This window comes from Sus scrofa, chromosome 1 (assembly GCF_000003025.6).
Source record: "Sus scrofa isolate TJ Tabasco breed Duroc chromosome 1, Sscrofa11.1, whole genome shotgun sequence".
Taxonomy (NCBI): domain Eukaryota; kingdom Metazoa; phylum Chordata; class Mammalia; order Artiodactyla; family Suidae; genus Sus; species Sus scrofa.
In genome coordinates, this window is record NC_010443.5 from 215,261,935 (window position 1) to 215,285,344 (window position 23,410).

Genomic DNA, 23,410 nt, shown 5'->3' on the forward strand with positions numbered 1-23,410 from the left:
TTAAGTATAAACTCACGGCAGGGGCAGGGGGGTGCTATAATTTAAACTCTATTAATGTAGATACTTCAAGAGCAAAAGGTATAAGAATGGAGAAGCAGCCAAGGATCCAATTAATTAGGACTATGATTAGGACTTTTCCTTTTAATCTAAGTGGAATAAGAGCAAGAAGCTGGTAGGGACAAGACCTAAGCTACCTATCTTTTAAAAGGATCACTATTGGGAATTCCCAGTGTGGCTCAGTGGTAACGCACCGACTGGTATCCACTGGGATGCAGCTTCAATCCCAGTGTGGCTCAGTGGTAACGCACCGACTAGTATCCACTGGGATGCAGCTTCAATCCCTGGCCTAAGGATTCGGCATTGCCCTGAGCTATGGTATAGGTCACAGACACGGTTTGGATCCTGTGTTGCTGTGGCTGTGGCCTACGCTGACAGCTGCAGCTTCAATTCGACCCCTAGCTTGGGAACTTCTATATGCCATGGATACAGCCCTGAAAGAAGCTTAAACAAACAAACAAACAAACAAACAAACAAATAAACAAGGATCACTATGACTGCCATATGGAAAGCTGACTGCTAGGAGTGACTACAGCAGATGTTGGCAAAACAGGAAGGAAGCAGTTTCTACAATAGTCCAGACAAGAAATATCAGGCATTACATGAGGAGGAAGCAAGGGGTGGCCAGATACGGGGGAGTCCCACAACTGAAAAGCAGAACAGATGAGGGGTAAGAGAGAAAGACAGGAGTTGCCAAAAAGCTCAGTTAATAAAAGGACAAAGTCCCCAACCAATATTAAAGAGGTAAAGCGGAGTTCCCGTCGTGGCGCAGTGGTTAACGAATCTGACTAGGAACCATGAGGTTGCGGGTTCGGTCCCTGCCCTTGCTCAGTGGGTTAATGATCCAGCGTTGCCCTGAGCTGTGGTGTAGGTTGCAGACGCGGCTCGGATCCTGCGTTGCTGTGGCTCTGGCGTAGGCCGGTGGCTACAGCTCCAATTCAACCCCTAGCCTGGGAACCTCCATATGCCACGGGAGCGGCCCAAGAAATAGCAACAACACAAGAAATAGCAACAACAACAACAACAACAACAAAAAAGACAAAAGACAAAAAAAAAAAAAAAAGAGGTAAAGCATTAAAACAGTTTCAGAGAAATATGCTATAAAATGGGGGTGGGGGGAGGTGGAGCACAAAGCAGTTAAGATTTACAGATGATGGTTTTCACATAGAGAAATAGCCAGGGGACTATATATACTATTTCACAGGACAGAATGATTTTTCTTGTTCTTTTGCAAAAATTTAATCTTTATTTTTTTCTTAAAATTAAGTCAAAAGCTAAGAATCTACAAAGATTTACCTATAATTGGTTTTCTCTCTTCCACATGAATTCAAGAGAAGCTTTACAAAAAAAAAAATCCATTGTATATTGTAAGTTGAGTTGTACCAAAAAATTTTTTTCATTTTACAATCTTCTTTTTTATTAAACAAAATAGTCACTGCTGGCTGTTTGTCTCCCAATTCCATTACCGTAGGAGTGGTGCTTATAACATTCCCTTGGCATCCTGGTTCAGTTACCCTTTAACTTTAGACAGCTTATTGGTTAAGCTATGTGGAAAAGTAAGATATCTGTCCTAGGAAACACAGATTTAAGGCAGATCAGTAGCTACCTGCTACTGATGTGTGAAACATAATCAACTGGTCTCTCACCTGAGAGTCTGATCTCATCTGAGAAATTATGATCCAGCTGCATCCTGCTAGCAGAGGCCTCTTCTTCTGAAGGTACTTCTGTGTTCGCTACTTTCTTTGCTTCTCCTGGCTTTTCACAGTCTTTGAAGTCTTGTGGGTCTGAGTCAGCAGTGGGGCCCTCTGCCCCATCAACTGTAGCTGACACTTCCTCGTCCTCCTCATTCTTAGGCTTCTTGGAGTGAGAACTAGCACAGTGGAAGCTATTAACAAGAGAAGCTGTAGTCAGAATGCAATGTTTGCAATGGACAGAAAAAAAGATACAACTGTTATTTGCACTAACTAAGAGAAGAAAAACTGATAGGTTTCTAATTATCAGGCAAAGATAACCTTCTAGAATAATAGATCAAATGTGAAACTGAGATCTTAACAATAGTTTTAATAACAATTTACTAAAATTAAAATTAAAACAACTCTAAAGCACTGATTATTAAACATTATTGGAAAAAGTCACTAAAATTTTATAACAATATTAAAAGCTCAAAATAAAAATAAAGTGAAAAATTATGACAAAGGGGTAAAATCAAATATTACATAGGTAATAAAGAAAGAAAAAGGAAACAAGGAGATTCCATAAAGCTGTTGTTAAAATTTGAGTAGATTATTATATTCCAAGGTGAACGGATAGCTACATTTCCCTAAGTTTGGTATAATTCTGAAATATACACAAATATCATCAAGATTAAATAGCAAGTTATCATTAACTAAAGAAATTAAGAGAGGAGGAAGGCTAACTATATGTATTTAACATCTTATATTAACGTATTTGATATCTTTGCTGCAGATGCCTTTTGTATACACAACATTTCTAACACTTTCATTTAAGAAGACTTGCAACTCCAATCAACATGCATTTCAGAGCCCACACCACACGAAAACACATCATTAGTGTTTTTCTATAAGAAGTCACTGTAAAACAAACAGGGTAGTTAGGGACAACCTATGTAAATTAGCTTTGGCTCCTGCTGGGAGTCATCATCACTTTTATTGAGAACCCATGCACCGGCCCATGAGGAAAATCTCTACATTATGACTAGCACAGTACACATAAAATAAGATGGCTAATATCTTTTGAGGATTCCAATGAATTATTCCCTTCCTCCAGTTTCCCTATATAGAGTATATTACTTAAGACAGATCAGCAAACCCATTGATCAAGGCACAAAGCTGAACATAATAAATAGGCCCCTTAACATTAGGCTTTCTAACTGGGTAAGTGAAGACCACTGATTCCTTTAACCTATTGAAAGGCACTTCAAATCTGTCCAATATCAATGAAAAGGGACCACTGTGGTTAGTAACTAGGAGATCAGATCATATGCCTAATTAAAGTATTGTGTATTCTGTCCAATTAAGAACAAGTCTCAAGATGTCCTACTGCCTAAAGAACTCAAGATTGACTACTGCCTCCTCCAACAGTGAACTCTTTTAGCAATGCAGATTAACACATTCAGAACACACAGTGACTCTCTAAATCAGTGTTTCCCAAACTTTTTTTGAATGCAACCCATAGGAAGTTATGCATTCCAGATGATGACACAATATACACATACACACATGCTCACAGGGCATAAATTAATACTTATCCTTACCTCACAGGAAGGACTATGTTACATTTTAATCTATTTAACTTTATAATTTAAAAATATTGTCCCTAACCTATCAAATTGATTTGAAAACTAAAAGTCTGAAAATTGCTACTAAAAACTATAGGTTGAAATAGGAACACCAGGGTTTTAATTCTGCTATTAATGAATTCTGTGCCTCAAGTATATCTCTTATAAATGCTGAACTTTGACTCCATGTTCTTAAGGTTCCTCCACTCACTAGCATTCTAAAATACCAGAAAATAAATGGTCAGGGGGAAGAAGAGAGAGAGAAAGAAAGTCAGGAAATAAGCATCAGAAGTGTGGGCAAAAATTTAAAATTACAGTGTTATTTGATTAGTAGCAAAAAAAAAAAAACTGGAAACAAGCTACAGGTCCAAATACAGATTAAATACATGCAGGCATTAAAAATTACGTTGTAGCAAATCATTCAATTACATGAAAAAACACAAACTGGTCATCAAATTATTAATAGAGCATGGCCCCAATTTTGGAAAAGTATATAATATTATATAATAAATTAAAAATATATATGTAAAGGATATATACAAAATGTTAACACTGGTTATCTCTGGATTGTGAGGTTATGGGTGATTTGGGATTCCTTCATTATTCTTTTCCTTATTTTACAAATTTTCTCCAATGCACAAATAATACTTTTAAAATCTGAAAGAAAAACAATGAGTAATATTGGAGAGCAAAAATGTAATATAAACCTGGAAAATATAAGAGCCTAAAAAAAAAAGCTGCCTGAGGAGGACCTGAGCAATGTAACACATACCCTATTTAATGAGTTTTAAGATAGCAAGATGACCACGACAGGCCTAAAGGCTTTTGAAATGGCACTGGCCACAAAAATGGAATGTAGAATAAAGTGCACAGGGACAACCACATTACAGAAACACCACATGCTCTGATGTACATCTTGTGAAAGAATAAAGCCAAGTGTGTATAATGAAGCAAAATATAGGCATCCCAATGAGATGAGTAATATCAGAGATGTTTGACAAATAAAGAAGAAAACTACTGAAAGTCAAAATCAGTAGCAAAATAAAAGAGCTGGAAATCAAGTTACTGAAGTTGACAAAAATAAGGAGATGAAAAGAGAGCATTGATAAGACTTCAAATACATTAGTATAAGGGGTTGAGAAGTTCTAGAATTATTCTACTTCCCATGCATTGCAACTTCATGAATATTCTCAAACAATATACACTTCTTATATTCTATTTATTTACTTATTACACTTACAAAGAATTAAAAATAACTTGCCTCAAATTTTCAGTAAGATATTAAGTAAACTTAGGATGAATAAACATAAAAAAGCAAATAAACAGTCTTTGAGAACATTATGTTCAATGACCCACTTTAACTGAGTAAGTACAAGTGGGATGGGGCAAGGATGAAATCATTACCTCCTGGATGCTTTTCGTACTTTCCTCCTCCTTTGCAGCCATGCTTTTACTTCTGGGGTGGATTCTGGAGTAGGCTTTGTGTGATCAATGGTGTATATATCCTTCCCTTGTTTCCAAAGCTGGTATCTGTCTGGCTGAAATTTCCTCACAAAGATATCCATGGAAATTTTCACCATGTCTTTCCTGCAGGTGCACTGAAACACAATGCAGTTGGAGTGTTTTAAACATTTTACTCACTAGATAGTCACACTGAGTTGTCCTCTGAATGTACCATACACACTCAGTCTCTACATGACTAAGGATAGTGCTTTACATTTGCTAATATTCAGTAAGTAATAGACTCAATTTCTTCTGAGTAGAGGTGACAACCTGTGTGTTTGCATCTACAAATGACAGAATAAGATGCTATAATGCACTGTAGAGTTCTTGGGAACCATGTATCAAGAATAGCTGAAAGCAAAGAACACACATTGGAAAGCACACCTGCAACAGAAGGACTACCTTCCCATCATAAGATGCTTCAGTGAGCTGAACACAGAGGTCTGCAATGAGGAAAACCTGGGTTGGCAACGAATAAAATTAGCTAATAAATGGGTGGTTAGCATAATTTAACCAATAGATTGAGATAAATTTTCTCCATGATATATTTTAATCGCATTAATAGTGTTTATTAACAAATATACTCTCATAAAGTAATTAACAATTGGGAGCAGTCTCTTCTACATCATATCACATCAAACACCCACCATCACCACTACAATCAGCTCTACTAATGTCAAAGTAAGAAGTTCAAAGATAAGATTATTTTGAATCCACTAGAACTTTAATCCTCATGAATACATAGTTAGCAGTCACATCTTATAAAGCAAGTGTTCTATAACGGCCTCACACAGGTTAAACTGTGTCTGGGTTAATACTCCATGCAACAGGACAGTAGAATTCAAATAGTGAAACACAAGTAGTCACAAACATGTAACTAACGCATATTAACAATCCCTAACACACTAGGAGACAAACTGGTGACTCAACAACATCCTTGAAACAGTAAATGTTTTGATATATCAGCAATACAATTATCATCTCCATGAAAATTAATTTTAAATTTCTTAGGGATCTCCAGGTCAAAATTTTCTACCACAGAGTTCCAATTCTGACTTGAAAATTCAGGGAAATAAAACAAACAAACAAAGCAAAACAGTTGAGGAAACCGCTGATGGTCAATATGCCCAAAGCAAACTTCTTCAATTGCAAACAAAAATTCTATTATCAATGATATGACAATCCTTCTATTCTTCTATAGTCCCAGTCAATATGCCCTCATCCATCCCCGCTTCTACCCATAGAAATCCAGTCTGTCACCATCTACAATTAGCTCTTCCTCTACCTGCATAAATCCTTTTACCCAGGAGCCATCCAACTACTTCACTGTCAGATGCTGAAACCTAACATAGCAAGTTAACTAATTTCCCTGTCTGCAGTCTCTATTGGTACCAATTCATCTTTATAGTTGTCAATCTCCTGCAAATATCTCATAATCCTTCATTTCTGAGTTTAATAAGGTGTAATGCTTTGCTCTGCCTTTAAAATAAAATCTAAACTCCTGAGCCTGGCACTAAAGGACTCGAAGCTTTGACTCCACTAATGACATTTCCAGCTTTCTCTCCCTGCAAGTCAACATGAATATTCTTCTTCAACCCAGGTAGAAGTCACCTAACACAATGCCTTCCTGCTCACCATTCCACTGTCCAAGGAAAATCATCCTCAACAGTAAAAGCAAATTGTACCAATTATTCTTCTGAATGGAATACTATTTATACATACCACTGCTTTCTATTAATAGTGAAGTACAAGCAAACTTCATTTTACTGTACTTCACTTCACCATGCTTCACAGATAAAGCACTTTTTACAAATAAAAATTTGTGGCAACCTTGCATCGAGCACACCTATCAATTTTTCCAGTAGCATTTGCTCACTTCTGATTTCTATGCCACATTTTGGTAATTCTCACAATATTTAGAACTTCTTCACTACTATGGTGATCTGTGATCAGTTATCTTTGATGTCACTATTGTAAAAAGATTACAAATCGCTGAAGGCTCAAATGACAGCATTTTTAGCAATAAAATATTTTCTAATTAAAGTATGTACACTGTTTTTCCAGACATCATATTACTGTATATAATAGGCTACAGTATAATGTAAACATAACTTTTACATACACTGGGAAAGCAAATAATTTGTGTGACTTGCTTTATTGTGGGAGACTAAAACTGAACTCACAATATCTCCAAGGCATGCCTGGAAAGAGAGAGGTCTAAGTCATTACCTTAACTTAGAAATATGGAAAATGAGGATCCTCAGAAATTTAAAGATATTTTAAGATGGAACTTTTCACTAAAAGTAGAAATAAAATTTAGAATCATCAGAAGAGCCTTTATTTTCATATAGTGTTACTAATATTTGCTTCATGAAGAAAAATAAGTGGACAATATAGATGCTTTAAGTTTCCTTGGCTGAAAAAATTTTGTCTTACATTTTAATTTCCAAAAAATAAATAAATAAAAATCATTATATTGAAAAAAATTAGCAATGAGATCTTGCTGTGTAGCACAGGGAACTATGTCTAGTCACTTATGATGGAGCATGATAATGTGATAAAAAAGAATGTATACATGTATATGTAACTGGGTCATCATGCTGTATAGTAGAAAACTGACAGATCACTATAAACCAGCTATAATGGAAAAAAATTAAAATCATATTAATTTTCCATTCCTCTCCCTGAGAAGTCTTGGAGTTTCCATGTGGCTCAGTGGGTTAAGGATCTGGTGGTATCACTTCAGCAGCTCAGACCTCTTCTGTGGCATAGGTTTGACTTCTAGTCCAGGAACTTTCACATGTCATGAGTGCAACCGAAAAAAAAAAAAAAAAAAAGAGGAAGAAGAAGAATATGTGTCTTAAGGGATTTATCTCCAAAATACAAAAACAACTCATGAAGCTCAATATCAAAAAAACAAACAACCCAACAAAAAATGGGCAGACAATCTAACAGACATTTCTCTAAAGAAGACATACATATAGCCAAAAGACACATGAAAAGATATTCAAAATCACTAATTATTAGAGAAATGAAAATCAAAACTACAATGAGGTATCACCTAGCGCCAGTCAGAATGGCCATCATCAAAAATTCTACAAACCATACATGCTGGAGAGGATATGGAGAAAAGGGAACCCTCCTAAACAGTTGGTGGGAATGTAAATTGGTACAACCACTATAGAGGAAAAAAAGAGATTCCTTAAAAAACTAAATATTGAACTACTGTATGATCCAGCAATCCCACTCCTGGGCATATAACCAGAGAAAAACCATAATTCAAAAAGATACATGCAAAGTTCCTGTCATGGCTCAGTAGTTAACAAAACCAATTAGTATCCATGAGGACACAGGTTCAATCCCTCGCCTCACTTAGTGGGTTAAGTATCCGGCATGGCCGTGAGCTATGGTGTAGGTCACAGAAGCAGCTTGGATCTTGCATTGCTGTGGCTGTGGCTTAGGCCAGCAGCTGCAGCTCCAATTCAACCCCTAGCCTGGGAACCTCCATATGCCATGGGTACAGCCCTAAAAAGACAAAAAAACAAAAAGATACATGCACCCCTGTGTTCAAAGAAGCATTATTTACAATAATAGCCATGACATGGAAACAGCCTAAATGTCCACTGACAGATAAATAGATAAAGAAGATGTGGTACATATATACAATGGAATATTACCCATAAAAAATGAAATAATTCCATTTGCAACGACATGGATGGACCCAGAGATTATTATATTAAGTGAAATAAGTCAGACAGAGAAAGACAAATATTATATATCACTTATGTGTGGAAAAAAATGATACAAAGGGTAAAGGTGGGGGAGGGATGAATTGGGAACTTGGGATTGGCATATGCACACTACTGCATATGGAATGAATGGTCAATGGGGACCTGCTGGACAGCACAAGAAATCTACTCAATATTTTATGATAACCTATATGGGAATGGATATGTATATATTTATAATTGAATCAATTCTCTGAACACTAGAATTAACACAAGATTGTAAATCAATTATCCTTCAATAAATTTTTTAAAAAAGAAAAAAGAATGTCTTACGTTTAATTTTAATTATTTAGAAATAGAATGGTAAAATGCCCAAAATAATACAAAAGAACAGTGCCAGAATCAAAAATAGTTGAAGTAAACTTCAATAGCACAGAGAAAATCTACTCTTACCAGCACTAATAAATAATACACTCATCTAAACCCCTAATGATTAAATGAGAGCATTTAACAGAATGTGCTATTACTAGAGAGGGAAGATATTAATAGTCCTACTTAGAAACAAATAAATTTATAAACTACACATTAGCACAAAGAGCAATGACCAGTAATAGGTAACAGACCTCAATTATTTTGGATATGAATTCAAAACACTAATAAGAATGCCTTTTCTTACTGTTTCTTTTAAGAACATATATATTAGCTATGTAGCATGCAATGGAGATAAAGTCCAAATTTAAAGAGAACTATCAGGAGTTCCCATTGTGGCTCAGCAGTAATGAACCCAGCTAGTATCCATGAGGACATGGGTTCAATCCCTGGCCTCACTCAGTGGGTTAAGGATCTGGTGTTGCCATGAGCTGTGGCATAGGTCACAGACATGGCTCATATCCTGCATTATTGTTGCTGTGGCATAGGCCGACAGCTGCAGCTTCGATTTGATCCCTAGCCTGGGAACTTCCATAAGAGTGCAGCCCTAAAAAGACAAAAAAATAAAAAATTAAAAAATAAAGTTAACTATCAGCAGTATATATGCACTAAATTCTTCCCTGTTTCACTACTCTAAAACTTGTTACACAGAATCATGATTATCTGCTCCTTTCTCCCAGGAAGTCAAATTCATGCTCTCCATTATTTATAGTGAAAATCGGCAATCTCATTTCAAGATGAAAGAAAGTGTTTCTAAAAATCAGCGACTTCCTAAGGCAGAAATTACAAAGCTAGTCATGTGAACTGCAGAATTGGAAATTTCGGATAATCACAATATATGATTAATAAAATAAGGAGTTGATATTTAACAAAAAAACCAAACTCTATTATTACTGAGCCAAACTGTGCTATTACTTGAATATATTTTCTTTAGATACACGAGATGGCTAATTATGGAAGGGAAAAAAGCTTTCATGTGAGAATGTTTGATAAGGAAGACTTCGAAGGTTTGTTAAATGTGTGAAATTATTCTGCTTTTCAGTCTACAACAAATAATATTTAGGAAGGAATTAAGGAAAGAATAGCTTAAAATAAGGTAACAAGCCTAGTAGCCACTTGATAGGGCTGTTATGTGTTAAACTGTCTCTCCCCCTCAAACCCAAAAGGATGCTGAAGTACTAGCCCCCAGTATATCAGTATATATGGACATAATTTGGAAACAGGGTTATGGCAAATGTAATTATGCAGGGTGTTACTGGAGTAGGGTGGGCCCTTAAGCCAACAAGACTAGTGCCCTTATCAGAAAAGAAGAGATACACACACAGGGGAGATGGCCATGTGGAGATGGAGGCACAGATTGGAAAAACGAATCTACAAAGCCAGGACCACCAAGGATTAACTTCACCACCAGGAAGAGGCAGGGAAGGATTTCAGAGGGAGGGCAGAACTGAAGATACCTTGATTTTAAACTTCTAGCCTCCAGAACTGTGAGATGATACATTTGTCTTGTTTTAAGCCACCCAGCTTGCAGCTTTGTTACAACAGTCCCAGGAAACTAATACAGCCTTAGAAACTGTATATAAATTTTTGGAACTAGGCAGTGCAATACTGCTGTAACAAACACCTAAAATCATGGAAGTGGCTTTGGAGAAGAGAGGGGTAGAGAAAGCTTCTGTCATCATAGACAATATATAAAAGGAAGAACAGAATGTTGCTAGACATATGAAGATTAAAGGTGCTTCTGGTGAGGTTCCAGCTGGTAATGAAGAGCCTGGTATTGAACAGTGGAGGAAAGGTGATCCTTGCTATGAAAAATGGAGGAATTGTGTTACTCTATTGGGTGAAAGGTAGAACTTGTACGTGACAAACTTGGATATGCAGCTGAGATTTCCAATGCAAGTATGGAAGATTCAGCCCCTGTTTTTCTTTCCTGCTTATTGTTAGATAGGAGAAGAAATAAAGAACCTGAGGGAGGAACTGCTAAGCAAAAAGAAACCAGTTTGGAAAATTCTCAGCCTGTCCACATAGTGTGCCTGGAGACTGGGTCAATGTTTGGCCGGACAAATACTTGCTAAAGAGATTAGCTTGTGCTTCATGGATCAAATCAGCCATCTCAGCAGAAGCCAGGAAAGGAAATGTGATTATCCAAAAAAGACGTGAGGAGGACCATCCTGTCTTATGGTTTAGACATTCGAGTTGCACAAAGACCAAACAAGCTTTTGAGGATTTTATACCAGCAGAAATGCTACCAGCCTGAAAAGGACAGAAATAGGATAAAATGAAGGAAGAATGACTGGAAGGACGAATAACAATGAACAGGACTGAGCCAAAAATCCTCTGTATAAGGATCCTCAAAATCCTTGTACAGCATCCCTAATAAGCTAACACCCAGGGATTATAGAGGATGCTGTCATATGTTTTATTTAAGATATACTTTTTTTTAAGGGCCATACCCTCGGCATATGGAAGTTTCCAGGCTAGAGATCTAATCAGAACTGCAGTTTCTGCCTATACCACAGCAACAGCAATGGAGATCAAGCCACATCTGCAACCTATACCAGAGCTCATAGCAACACCAGATCCTTATCCCACTGAGCAAGGCCAGGGATTGAATCCTCGTCCTCATAGTTACTAGCTGGGTTCATTACCACTGAGCCACAATAGAAATTCCTGTTTTATTTAAGATATATTAATGGAGGTATTCAATGAACCAGAAAACATGCTAGTGTTAAAATTTTCTAAACATAAATGCACCAAATATTACTTGCTAATTGATGTAAAAGATAATATGCAAAAATAACATTATTCCTTTAAAGTTCTATTTGGATTATAATGCCTTTGAAGATAAAAGAAGAAAGCATGATACCAGTTTGTCAAGGGACTATAAGACTAATGATGCAGCATAGTGTGGTGCTAAAAATAACCAAGCTTCACCACTAACCAGCTGTGTAACCTTGATCAAGTTATTAAACCTCTCTGTGCCTTAGTTTCCTCTTTTAACAAACTAAGCACAACAATGGTGACTATCTCACAGGGCTGATATAGGATTAAACTTTTTGTATTCGTAAAACACTTAGGCTGATATAAATGTTAAATTTGTCTATTTTTTAATATGATAAGCTTTATACAAATTGCCTTAAATTGGTCTGAATTTAGAGGTTCCTAGTGTTATTAAATTTTGTGCTGGGAAGGTTGAACCAACTAGGAAAATAAGAATCAGGTTACTATACATAACAGATGATCTTAAAAGTGAAGGAGAAGTACACAGAGGTGTTGAAGAAAGAAGAGCAACTACAGACTTGTAGGGGGGCTGAGAGATAATTTGACAGGACACAGTGTGGTGCACATTCAGCTTGTGGTTGGATCCTACCAGACTCAATTCCTTGGCTTCCCCTCTGGAAGAAACAACAGAAACTGAAGGCCCAGTAGAAATCAGACATTTATGAGGGGAAATACCTTAACGAAAATGAATCCTGCCAGGTGGGATACTGTAAAGCAGAGCAAGATGAGGATGGGTTGAATTCATGTAACTTCTTTACTATATCTACAGATTCAATGCAATCCCTATCAAATTACCAAGGACATTTTTCACAGAACTCAAACAAAATATTTTAAAGTTTGTTTGGAAGCACAAAAGACCCAGAATAGCCAAAGCCATCCTGAAAAAGCAAAGTGGAGCCAGAGGAATCAGGCTCCCTGACTTCACACTATACTACATAGCTACAGTCATCAAAACTGTATGGTAATGGCACAAAGACAGGTAGATCAGTGGAACAGGATAGAAAGCCCAGAATGAAACCCACTCACCCACAGTCAACTAATGTATGACAAAGGAGGCAAGAATATATAATGGAGAAAGGACAGCCGCTTCAATATGTGCTGCTGGGAAAACTGGACAGCCACATGGAAAAGAATGAAATTAGAACTCTTCCGAACACCATACACAAAAATAAACTCCAAATGGATTAAAGACCTAGATATAAGACCAGATACTAAAAAGACAAAAAAAAAAAAAAAAAAAAAGGAGTTCCCATCGTGGCTCAGTGGTTAATGAATCTGACTAGGAACCTTGAGGTTGCAGGTTCAATCCCTGGCCTTGCTCAGTGGGTTAAGGATCTAGCGTTGCTCTGAGCTGTGGTATACAGGTCGCAGATGTGGCTCAGATCCCGCATTGCTATTGCTCTGGTAAAGGCCGGCAGCTGCAGCTCCCATTAGACACCTAGCCTGGGAATTTTCACATGCTGTGGGCGCAGCCGTAGAAAATACAAAAAGACAAAAAAAAAAAAAAACTAAAACTAGATATTATAAAACTCTTAGAGGAAAACATAGGCTGAATACTCTCTGACATAAACGACAGCAACATCTTATAACAACCATTGTAACTATACTCAATAAAAATAACTCATCTTACAAATACAAATGGCATATTAATTTCTATTTACTTCAGAAATGCAAACCAGTAATTGTAAAAGCTATGTTTTTCAGCAAAATTTAGTCCCCTTGGAATATTGTTTTTGAAGGTTATCAATTAATTATATTCAAGGCACAACTAAATTACCACATTAAGATCAGAAATACAGTAAAAAAAAAACATCCATTTCCTATCTAATATATAGCAAAACTATCTTACACCTCCAAAACCATAAGCTACAAAAAGATGGGACTGTGTATCAAAAGGGAAAATGCTAAACATTCATTGAAATCATCATTCATTTGCTTTGAAAGTCCATAAGTTCATATGTTACAAGCTGCCCTTTTAAAGAGAACATTTCATAAATAAAGAACAAAGGGAAGAAAAAGATTCTCCATTTCATTATTTTCTAACAACATGCTTTCTTTAGCTATGACAATAAGAACTAAAAAGAATGTGCTAAAATAATTAGATACAAGTATTCATTATTTTTTATTCTAAGCAGTAACAAAGATAATGCAAAGTATTAGGCAGAGCAACCTCTTATTTAACCATGAATGTGATGATCAATTAGAACCAAAATCAGTAACTAAGCCTGAAATATAATTATATTCTAAACCATCAAGCCACTTTTTTATAGTAACATAGATAATTTATCATCTGTAAGTTCAGATATCTCACTGAAAAAAAGTTCAGACAATTCTAGAGCTAGAGCATCAAGAGAAATCTTGAACTACAAAATGTGGGTATTAAATTGACAATGCTATAATGAGTCTTTCCTAAGCAGATTTTTTTGACTAACTGATCTATAATTTACTCTTTATTCTTCCAGGTTTGCTTCTCTTGCATTCCTTCTTATTCTTTAACCCTTTTATCTGTTTTCAACTTAGTCATGTCCCAAACCTAAAAACTCTTCTTTCCCTACACATGCAAAAATAAACAAAAACAAAAACAAAAATAAAACCCACTGGTAAATTTGTTAGGATTAAAACAAACCATGTTATTATCAATCCACTAGTACTCATGAATCTCTGTCTCACAACTATGTAAACATACACTCAATCAATATAAATAAATGGGTTTCCACTGCATCATACCAAATGAGAGAAAGGTCCAGCTCTTTGGAAAACAGCCACACTGTTAACTCCTATTAAATCTACCAAATGCCAGGAACCCCAGACTTTTTCTGGTACACTTATGCCTCATTATTTCTCATTTCAAATATGAATGGGGAACAGCAGTTTCCAATATGCACTGAAATTTTTAAGATATTCTCTCTGATTAATAGTTTCTGGCATTATGTTCCAATGAAGAAGGCATTCAATTTTTACAGAATTAAATTAAATTAATTATTTTAACAGAAACATAGCCTAATTTAAATGGTTGCTAAGAATCATTAAATAAAAACAATTTTAGAAAACAGATGCATTATGCAGCTAATGATGCCAATATCTGTTGACACTTCTATTGATATCTATTGATACTTCTACTATATGTAGAAGTATCTAACCTAATGAGATATGACAAAAATTTCTGAAGGAATCTTTATTCTTTATATGTTCACCATACAATTAGAAATGAATAAAAGTATTTAATGCACTGATTAACTATAAAAATGTAAAGGAATCTATTTATATTGCAATTACTCCAATTAAAGTCTAGAAAGTTAAGTAGAATATTCCACTTCTGTAGTCCATTCATTCTATTACATTAAAATTTTCATTGTCAGTTACAATCTGAACAGAATTTCACCCTCCTTGGAGTACTGGACACAGGCCAGTACTTCTTAGCTGGCTCAAAGCTAAGTGTTTATTAGAAAAAGGGGAATTCAGAATCAGTATAATGAATGTAGATGAATCTAATGTACATGATGCTGAGCCAAAGAAACCAGGCATTTAAAAGTCCACTCTGCTAACTGTTCCACCAGATTCATGAATAATACTATGTTTAATATGGTTAATAAGCTGAAGCCACATGGTTCTATTTGTTGAACATTTGACTACAGCTCTTCTACTTATGAGCTCAGTAAAAGTGAGTAAGCCTTGAGCTCTGAGAAGCCTGCTCATGCAAAAATATTTTCCTGGCTCTCTCACAGGGATTCAAAAATTTTAAAGTGTGTAAATATACTTGATCAATTGAGTTATTTATACATGATTACGACTATGATCTTCCCAACCCTCTCACTCACTAAAAAAAACTGAAGTAAACTCAACATGCTTTTGCAAAGCAATGTAGTGTTTTAAAGTTTCAATCTGGACTCAAATACTTATATTTTACAGAACTGAATTTCAAAGATGGTAGAGTCATGCGAATCTTCAAATAAACTAAAAAAGAAATTGCATGAAATTAATGTAAGAGTAAAACATAAAATGCCCTATTTCCTACCAGTTCCTACCTATGCAACACAGTTAGGCATCCAACAGCATGCACCCAAACAGGCCTTCTCCCTGTGGTCACATGTGATATCCATCAAAACACGAATTTACTTCACCTGTGTACTATTCAATCACTGCTCATTTAAACATGTACCCTCTTCACAAATAATTTTCTGAGAAAATTATTATAGTTGCCTTAACAATTTTAGTATTATTTTTATACAAGAAACAAAGTTTTTAAAAATTTGGAACTAATTAAAGTGAAAATAATATTTGAACAGCATTTTTTTTCCTGAGTAACATTTCATATAATGTTAAAGACAGTCAAAGACAAATAAAATAGGCTGTTTCACCAAATCACATGAAAAGTAAATTATATCATTACATTTACACTGAGCAGGGAGAGAAAAAAAATACAATTCCAAGATCAATATTAATCAACAAAGTCAGTATATAAAGAGTACAAAGATCATTTCCTTTGTCCTTATACACATTAATGAATAAGCAAGTTCTGTAGAAGGCCTAAACATCCTTTGTTTTTCCCCAGACTGTTCTGCAGAACTCACATAACCCGGATTTTGCCAAAGTGCACAAAACATTTAAAGGTTCTGGGGATCCCAGAATACACACCCAAAGAAAATTTCTAAATATTTTGTTCTCATAGACATGAAGAAGAAAGCGGCTTTAAAAAATCCATAAAAGCCAGGAGTTCTCGGTGTGGCTCAGAATTAAGAATCCAACATAGGAGTTCTCGTCATGGTGCAGCAGAAACGAATCTGACTAGGAACCATGAGGTTGCAGGTTCAATCCCTGGCCTCGCTCAGTGGGTTGAGGATCTGGCACTGCTGTGAGCTGTGGTGTAGGTCACAGACACAGCTCAGATCCAGCATTGCTGTAGCTCTGGTATAGGCCAGCGGCTACAGCTCCAATTAGACCCCTAGCCTGGGAACCTCCATATGCCACAGGTGCGGCCCTAAAAGGACAAAAGACAAAACAAAAAACAAAAAACAACCGACAGAGAGTCCCTAAGGATGTGTGTTTGATCCCTGGCTTCACTCAGTGGGTTAAGGATCTGGCGTTGCCACGAGCTGCTCTGTAGGCTCAGAGGAGGCTCAGATCTGGCATTGCTGTGGTTAGGATGTAGGCCAGCAGCTACAGCTCCAATCTGACCCCTAGCCTGGGAACTTCCATATCCTGCAGGTATGGCCCTAAAAAGAAAAAAAGAAAAAATTTTAAAAAAGATCCCTAAAAGCCAAAAAGATAATCATAGTCTTAGTAAAGAAAGTATGACACCAGAACTTTCTTATTCTCATTTTAATAAATTATTGTGAATTGTTTCACATACTTTTGGCATATGTGATCTTCCCCTTCCATTCTATTTTAAACCATGAAAATATATACTGTGCTAGTCTTACTGAGAAGTACATTTTAGTGGCTTAGAGAATTGGAGGCCCTTAAAAACATTTTTTCAATAAAAAATCTTTTTAAAATATATTAGGAAACAGAGATTCAGACAATTTAATTTTCCCAAGGTCACATGGCTAAGAAGTAATACAGCCTTTACCAAGTTCAAATCTAGAATAACTACCATAGTCTTAACAACTGTACTATGGACATTCCAAAACCAAACCATATTTAACACATTTTAAATGGTTTTTAATTTAAATGTGAGCCATATTTTTCCATTCTAAATTTCCTTTTCCATGACCCATAACCAAGTTGAAATTGTACTTGAGAATAAATGCCTGGGTCTCATTATTTTTGCCTGTTATGCATGATATCATGCCATGTTGATAGAGTTTATCCAGTCTAGCTAAAGACTTTCCAAAATATGTTTCCTCCACTCCTCTGCTTTTAATAGGTTCAATTTAATTTCTTCAGAATATTTTCAGGCTTCTCCATGCCAACATATGTCTCCCTTATAAAGTAAGGCAATTACAAAGCAATTTAAGGTATGGGACTAGAAACTCTATCTTCCTGACCTATGGGAACACTGCTCAAACAGACAAAGAAAAACTATGCAAAAAAGAAGGGGAATGGATTCAAAGAGCCTGCTCCAGGGATCTCTAAAAAATTACGTAGAAATTATTTTTAGAATTTCTGCTTCTCAACACTTACCTGAATATGTGATAGAAAGGTTATGTAAGTTCAGAGTTACAGATATTAAACAATCCACTCCCACAGTGCCATGTAAAACAAAGCATGAAATTGGACTCTTTAGTAATGGGGAACAGATGAAGTTATTTTGTTCTGAATTCATGTGTTACATGTCACACTTTCTATGGGTGATAAATTTGGGCAAAATCTGATAAAAATAGGGCTGCAGAATCTCAAGGATCTAAGCGTTTTAGAAATACAAATGCTTGCTCCTAGGAGTCTGTAAGATCATGTATGAGAGAGCCGAGAGAAGTGGCATAGACATTTCTCCAAAGAATAGACATTTCTCCAAAGAAGATATACAGATGGCCGACAAACACATGAAAAAATGCTCAACATCGCTGATTATAAGAGAAATGCAAATCAAAACTACCATGAGATACCACCTCACACCAGTCAGAATGGCCATCATTAATACATCCACAAATAACAAGTGCTGGAGGGGCTGTGGAGAAAAGGGAACCCTCCTGCACTGCTGGTGGGAATGTAAGCCACTATGGAGAACAGTTTGGAGATATCTTAGAAATCTATACATAGAACTTCCATATGACCCCGCAATCCCACTCTTGGGCATCTATCCGGACAAAACTCTACTTAAAAGAGACACGTGCACCCGCATGTTCATTGCAGCACTATTCACAATAGCCAGGACATGGAAACAACCCAAATGTCCATCGACAGAGGATTGGATTCGGAAGAGGTGGTATATATACACAATGGAATACTACTCAGCCATAAAAAAGAATGACATCATGCCATTTGCAGCAACATGGATGGAACTAGAGAATCTCATCCTGAGTGAAATGAGCCAGAAAGACAAAGACAAATACCATATGATATCACTTATAACTGGAATCTAATATCCAGCACAAATGAACATCTCCTCAGAAAAGAAAATCATGGACTTGGAGAAGAGACTTGTGGCTGCCTGATGGGAGGGGGAGGGAGTGGGAGGGATCGGGAGCTTGGGCTTATCAGACACAACTTAGAATAGATTTACAAGGAGATCCTGCTGAATAGCATTGAGAACTTTGTCTAGATACTCATGTTGCAACAGAACAAAGGGTGAGGAAAAAAATGTAATTGTAATGTATACATGTAAGGATAACTTGATCCCCTTGCTGTACAGTGGGAAAATAAAAAAAAAGAAAAGAAAAAGAAAAAAAAAAGAAATGGCATAGAAATATACAACATATAATCCTTCTCCTAGGATCCTCAGATATGTTACCAATTCTTTCAAATATTTTTAAATGACTAATTAGACACAATTAGAAGTTCATCCTACACCTGGTATTAACCTTAGGAGAAATTATCTGTTCCAATCATAATAATTTACAAATGTAAAACTGAGGCAGAAAAACACTAAGATACTTGCTGGCTATCAAAAGGATAGTGAGTAGAAAAAAAAAGGTTCAAGTGATGCAAGATTTGTTAATCCTACCTACTAGCATCTCTGGGATGCTCAACTTCCCATTCACTGAACAACCACTAAGCACACCGAAACATGCTAAGTAATTCAAAGGGCTGAATGCAGAATTAGCCAGCCCTCAGGTTTTACAATAGAGTTCTGGCCATGGTAAAAAAAAAAAAAAAAAAAAAAAAACATCTGACTGGAGTTCCTGTTGTGGCTCAGCAGGTTAAGAATCTGACATAGAGTTCCTAAGGATGTGGGTTCAATGCCTGGCCTCACTCAGTGGGTCAGGGATCCAGCTTTGCCATAAGCTGTGGTGTAGGTTGCAGATGCTGCTCGCATCCCACATTGTTGTGTCTGTGGCATAGGCCAGCAGCTGCAGCTCCGATTCCACCCCTAGCCCAGGAATTTCCATATGCAGCAAGTGTGGCCCTAAAAAAAAGAAATCCGACTAATGTTGGGGATGTTCAACTCTTCAATTCTGTGGAATTAGAGATGAAGGTAACATCTTCTAACTCTCTTCCATCCTTTTTGTACAGTTCAAACACTAATATCAATGTAGGATATGTTATTGATAAAGAAATAGTTTTTCTAACGAGAGGAGAGAAGAGAAAATAAGGAAAAAAATTCATAAAAGAGCCACATATATGCATAACCAAGCCCCAAAACAGAAGCCCTGGATTGTACTGTCGCCCTTCAGTATCCGTCAGGGATTGGTTCCAGGACCACTCTCAGATACCAAGACCTGAAGATGCTCAAGACCCTTAAATAAAATGTAATATTTGCATATAACCTATGTACATCCCCCAAATGCTTTAAATTACCTGTAGATTACTTATAATATCTAACATAATATAGATGCTATAGAAATAGTTATAAATACAATGCAAATGCTATATAAACAGCTGCCAAGATGGGCAGCAAATTCAAGTTTTGCTTTTTGGGGTTTTCTAGAATTTCTTCTAATATTTACAGTGTATGGCTGGTTGAACCCACAGATGCAGAACCTGAGGATTCAGAGAGCTGACTGTGTCTACTAAGGATGATCTTGCTTGGGAGAAACAAAAATAACTTGTTATTTTTCAAATAACTTCTAGGTTATCATATTTTTATGTCCTATATGTCATACTGAATTTTAAATATATTCTCAAGCAAAAATAAAGCCTTTATTTATTGAACAATCATGTCATAATCCCTATCCCACACCCAGTGCATACGTCTATTGCCACCTAAAAATTCTCTGGCATTATTTCTAAAACAGGAAACAACCTGATGAAAGCTAACTGGACCAAGCATTTAATGCCTTTAGGAAGGAGTATAATTTATTTCAGGCTTTCTAATGTTAACAATATGCTCAGAAATTTAACATTAAATAATATAAAAAAAAATTTTGTTGGAAATAACATTTTTTTAAATTGACAGACAACAGATACTTTTTCAGCAAAACTTCTTTAAAAAACTACACAGCACTAAAAGTAAATAATTCAGCATCTCAGATTCATTCTATCTGGCAGTTCCTGCATTCCCACTCAAGTGTTAGAATATGTCTAGCAATGCTAATATTTTATCTGTTATTAATTTTGTGAAATAATTTAAAGCAGGGGTAAAAGGCAGATATATTCACTATGAACCAGTAGAAAAACAAGAAGACAGAAAAAGACATAATATATTTTTAAGGGTTTCTTCAATTTCTCTGTGTCCAAATTTAGATCACCATAAATAGGGAAGTCTATGGAAAAACATTTCTTGTAAGAGGATTCATTATTATTCTAAGAAATTAGGATGGGAAAAACAGTATTTTAAAAAGTTTAAGGCTAACAAGCATCCAACATGCAGAACTAACTTCCACGACTGTTGCTATTAGTTGCCTGACTTTAGAGTCAAAAATAGAAAAAATGTGACATGTTAAGAATAAATCATGCCAACAACTTAGCAACACAAAACAGAACTTCTAAACATGCAATAAATCTTTTAAAATATGAATAATCTGTGACCAGTAATTTAATAGCTGGGAACATATCCTAAGAATATAATTATTACTTAATGTACAAGCTTATGTTAAGACTGTTCATCTCAACAGTGTTTGTGAATGAACTACAAAACAGAAAAAAAAACATTTTCTAGGAAAATGGGATACTCCTTTCAAAACTCATGGTATAACTTATGAAGGAACATTTAATGATATGGAAAGGCCATTAAGAGTATGTGAAAAAAATAGGTGATAATACATGATCATATATATGTAACATATATACATATATCTACCTATTATATGCACATACACATGTGAGAGACTGATCCACTTCTTTAAGTGTGATTTTGGGGACAGAAGTGGTGGGTACAAGCAGAAGTGGAAGTGGCATGAGGAGGTTGCTTGAACTAAAGCCCTACACTTGGAGTGGAAAAACCCCTTTTTAAGTGACAAAGTTTTTCTCACTCTTGATTTCACTACATTTATCCAAACCAAAAATGTTTCATTTCATAGTACCTTGTTCTTCAGATCACTTAGAACAATTTTTAATCATATATTTGTATGTTTAGTTGGTTAATGCCTATTTACTGCCCTAGAACCTACATTCAGTGAGGACAGGGCTCAGATCTGTTTTACATCCATCTGTATATCCATCACCAACACAGAGTATGAGCTCCATAAATACTAGCTGAATGGTTGCCAAACACTAGAATATTGTCAGTAATGTAAGAAGCAAGACAAATATGAAAATGAAAATCTAAGGTTGACCTTACTATATCTGAATTATTTACTTCTGTCATTTCTATTTACATAATTTAATTTAAAATTGAATTACTTGAGCATTACCTAGAACTTTTGATTAAAAGACCTCAAAGTGTTTCATTAGCAAATATGTGGACTCTGCCTTAATTAACAGAAACATGTCATAAATGTTAAGGGACACTTTTTTTGTCTTGTAAATGACACACAGCTATAAACTACAACTCAGATTTCTAACTCTCTATGTCTACTGTTTAAGAATAGATTTGGTTAAATCAAAAAAAAAAAGAATTTGGTTAAGTCAAATAAAATGTAAAATTGTCACTGTTGTAATGAGCACTAACAAGCTCTGGACAAGAGAAGTCCTTCACTATCCCAGGGGCAATGGGCCCACTGCTAGAATCCAGAAAGTGATTTGCTAGATTGTGCTCTATTTTTACTCTACAGAAACTCATTAATCAGTCCAAATGTTTTATTTTTTAAAAAGCTACATAATAAATGCAATTTTAATGATCTACATTTCCTCATATTCACATGTATTTTTAATACTTTAAATTCAAACTGGACTGAATCCAGAAAGTAATCATAAATACAGCCGGTATCAGCCTCAAACTCTGCCAAGTAGAAAAGACTACTTTAAAACAATTCTATCCAACCATATTTCTGATGCCAAAAAGAGCCCCCCACCTGCACAACTTATACAATAATCAGAGTAAAGATTGCTCATCTATAGGTGTAATAAGGAATTATTACAGGGCTGCAGTTTCCTTCATTTCCTCAGATGTGGTTTGCCTATTACAATCCATCATCTGTCAAGAAATAAAAAACCAGGACTGTTCTTTCTTCTCTAGCAAATGAATACAAGCTGTAGCAGAAATCCATTAAATCAAAATGCAAAAACCTTTCCTCATGGGATTGGAGAAACCCAGCTAAAGAGGAGAGGAAGGTAAAGCACTGGGAATGGCCGGGTTAGAGAACTAGTTCATTCCTTCAGTTTTGGTTTATTTTGCATTCCAAGAACTGTTGCCCCAGATCTTCTAAATGGCAGGGCAGGGGTCAGGGAGCAATAAACAACTATCACATACCATGTCTTCTCATCCTTTGCTTTTTCACTTTTTCTAAGAACATAAGAAACAAGTTGAAAATTGCTTCCCATTATTCTAATTGTGTTTGAAAAATCTATTTTGCTGCAAAAATGGACCACCTGATCAATATAATCTCTGACCCAAGACTGCAAATGGCAAGCTTTCCCTTTATAGTGCAGAATCATGAAGCCTAGCCCTATCTCACCACTCTGTGAAATGAATATA

The 23,410-nt window shown here is 35.9% G+C and overlaps 1 protein-coding gene across 2 annotated transcripts in view; it reads right to left on the reverse strand.

The window, feature by feature from the left end:
• KDM4C (lysine demethylase 4C) overlaps positions 1 to 23,410 on the reverse strand; it is a 436,444-nt gene that overhangs the window by 190,600 nt on the left and 222,434 nt on the right. For both annotated transcript variants that reach the window (XM_021063858.1, XM_021063862.1), the window contains 2 exons: positions 4,760 to 4,953; positions 1,704 to 1,942 (listed from right to left, as the gene is read on the reverse strand). In XM_021063858.1, the coding sequence (XP_020919517.1) occupies positions 1,704 to 1,942; positions 4,760 to 4,953 (433 nt within the window). The remainder of the gene's footprint in view (positions 1 to 1,703; positions 1,943 to 4,759; positions 4,954 to 23,410) is intronic.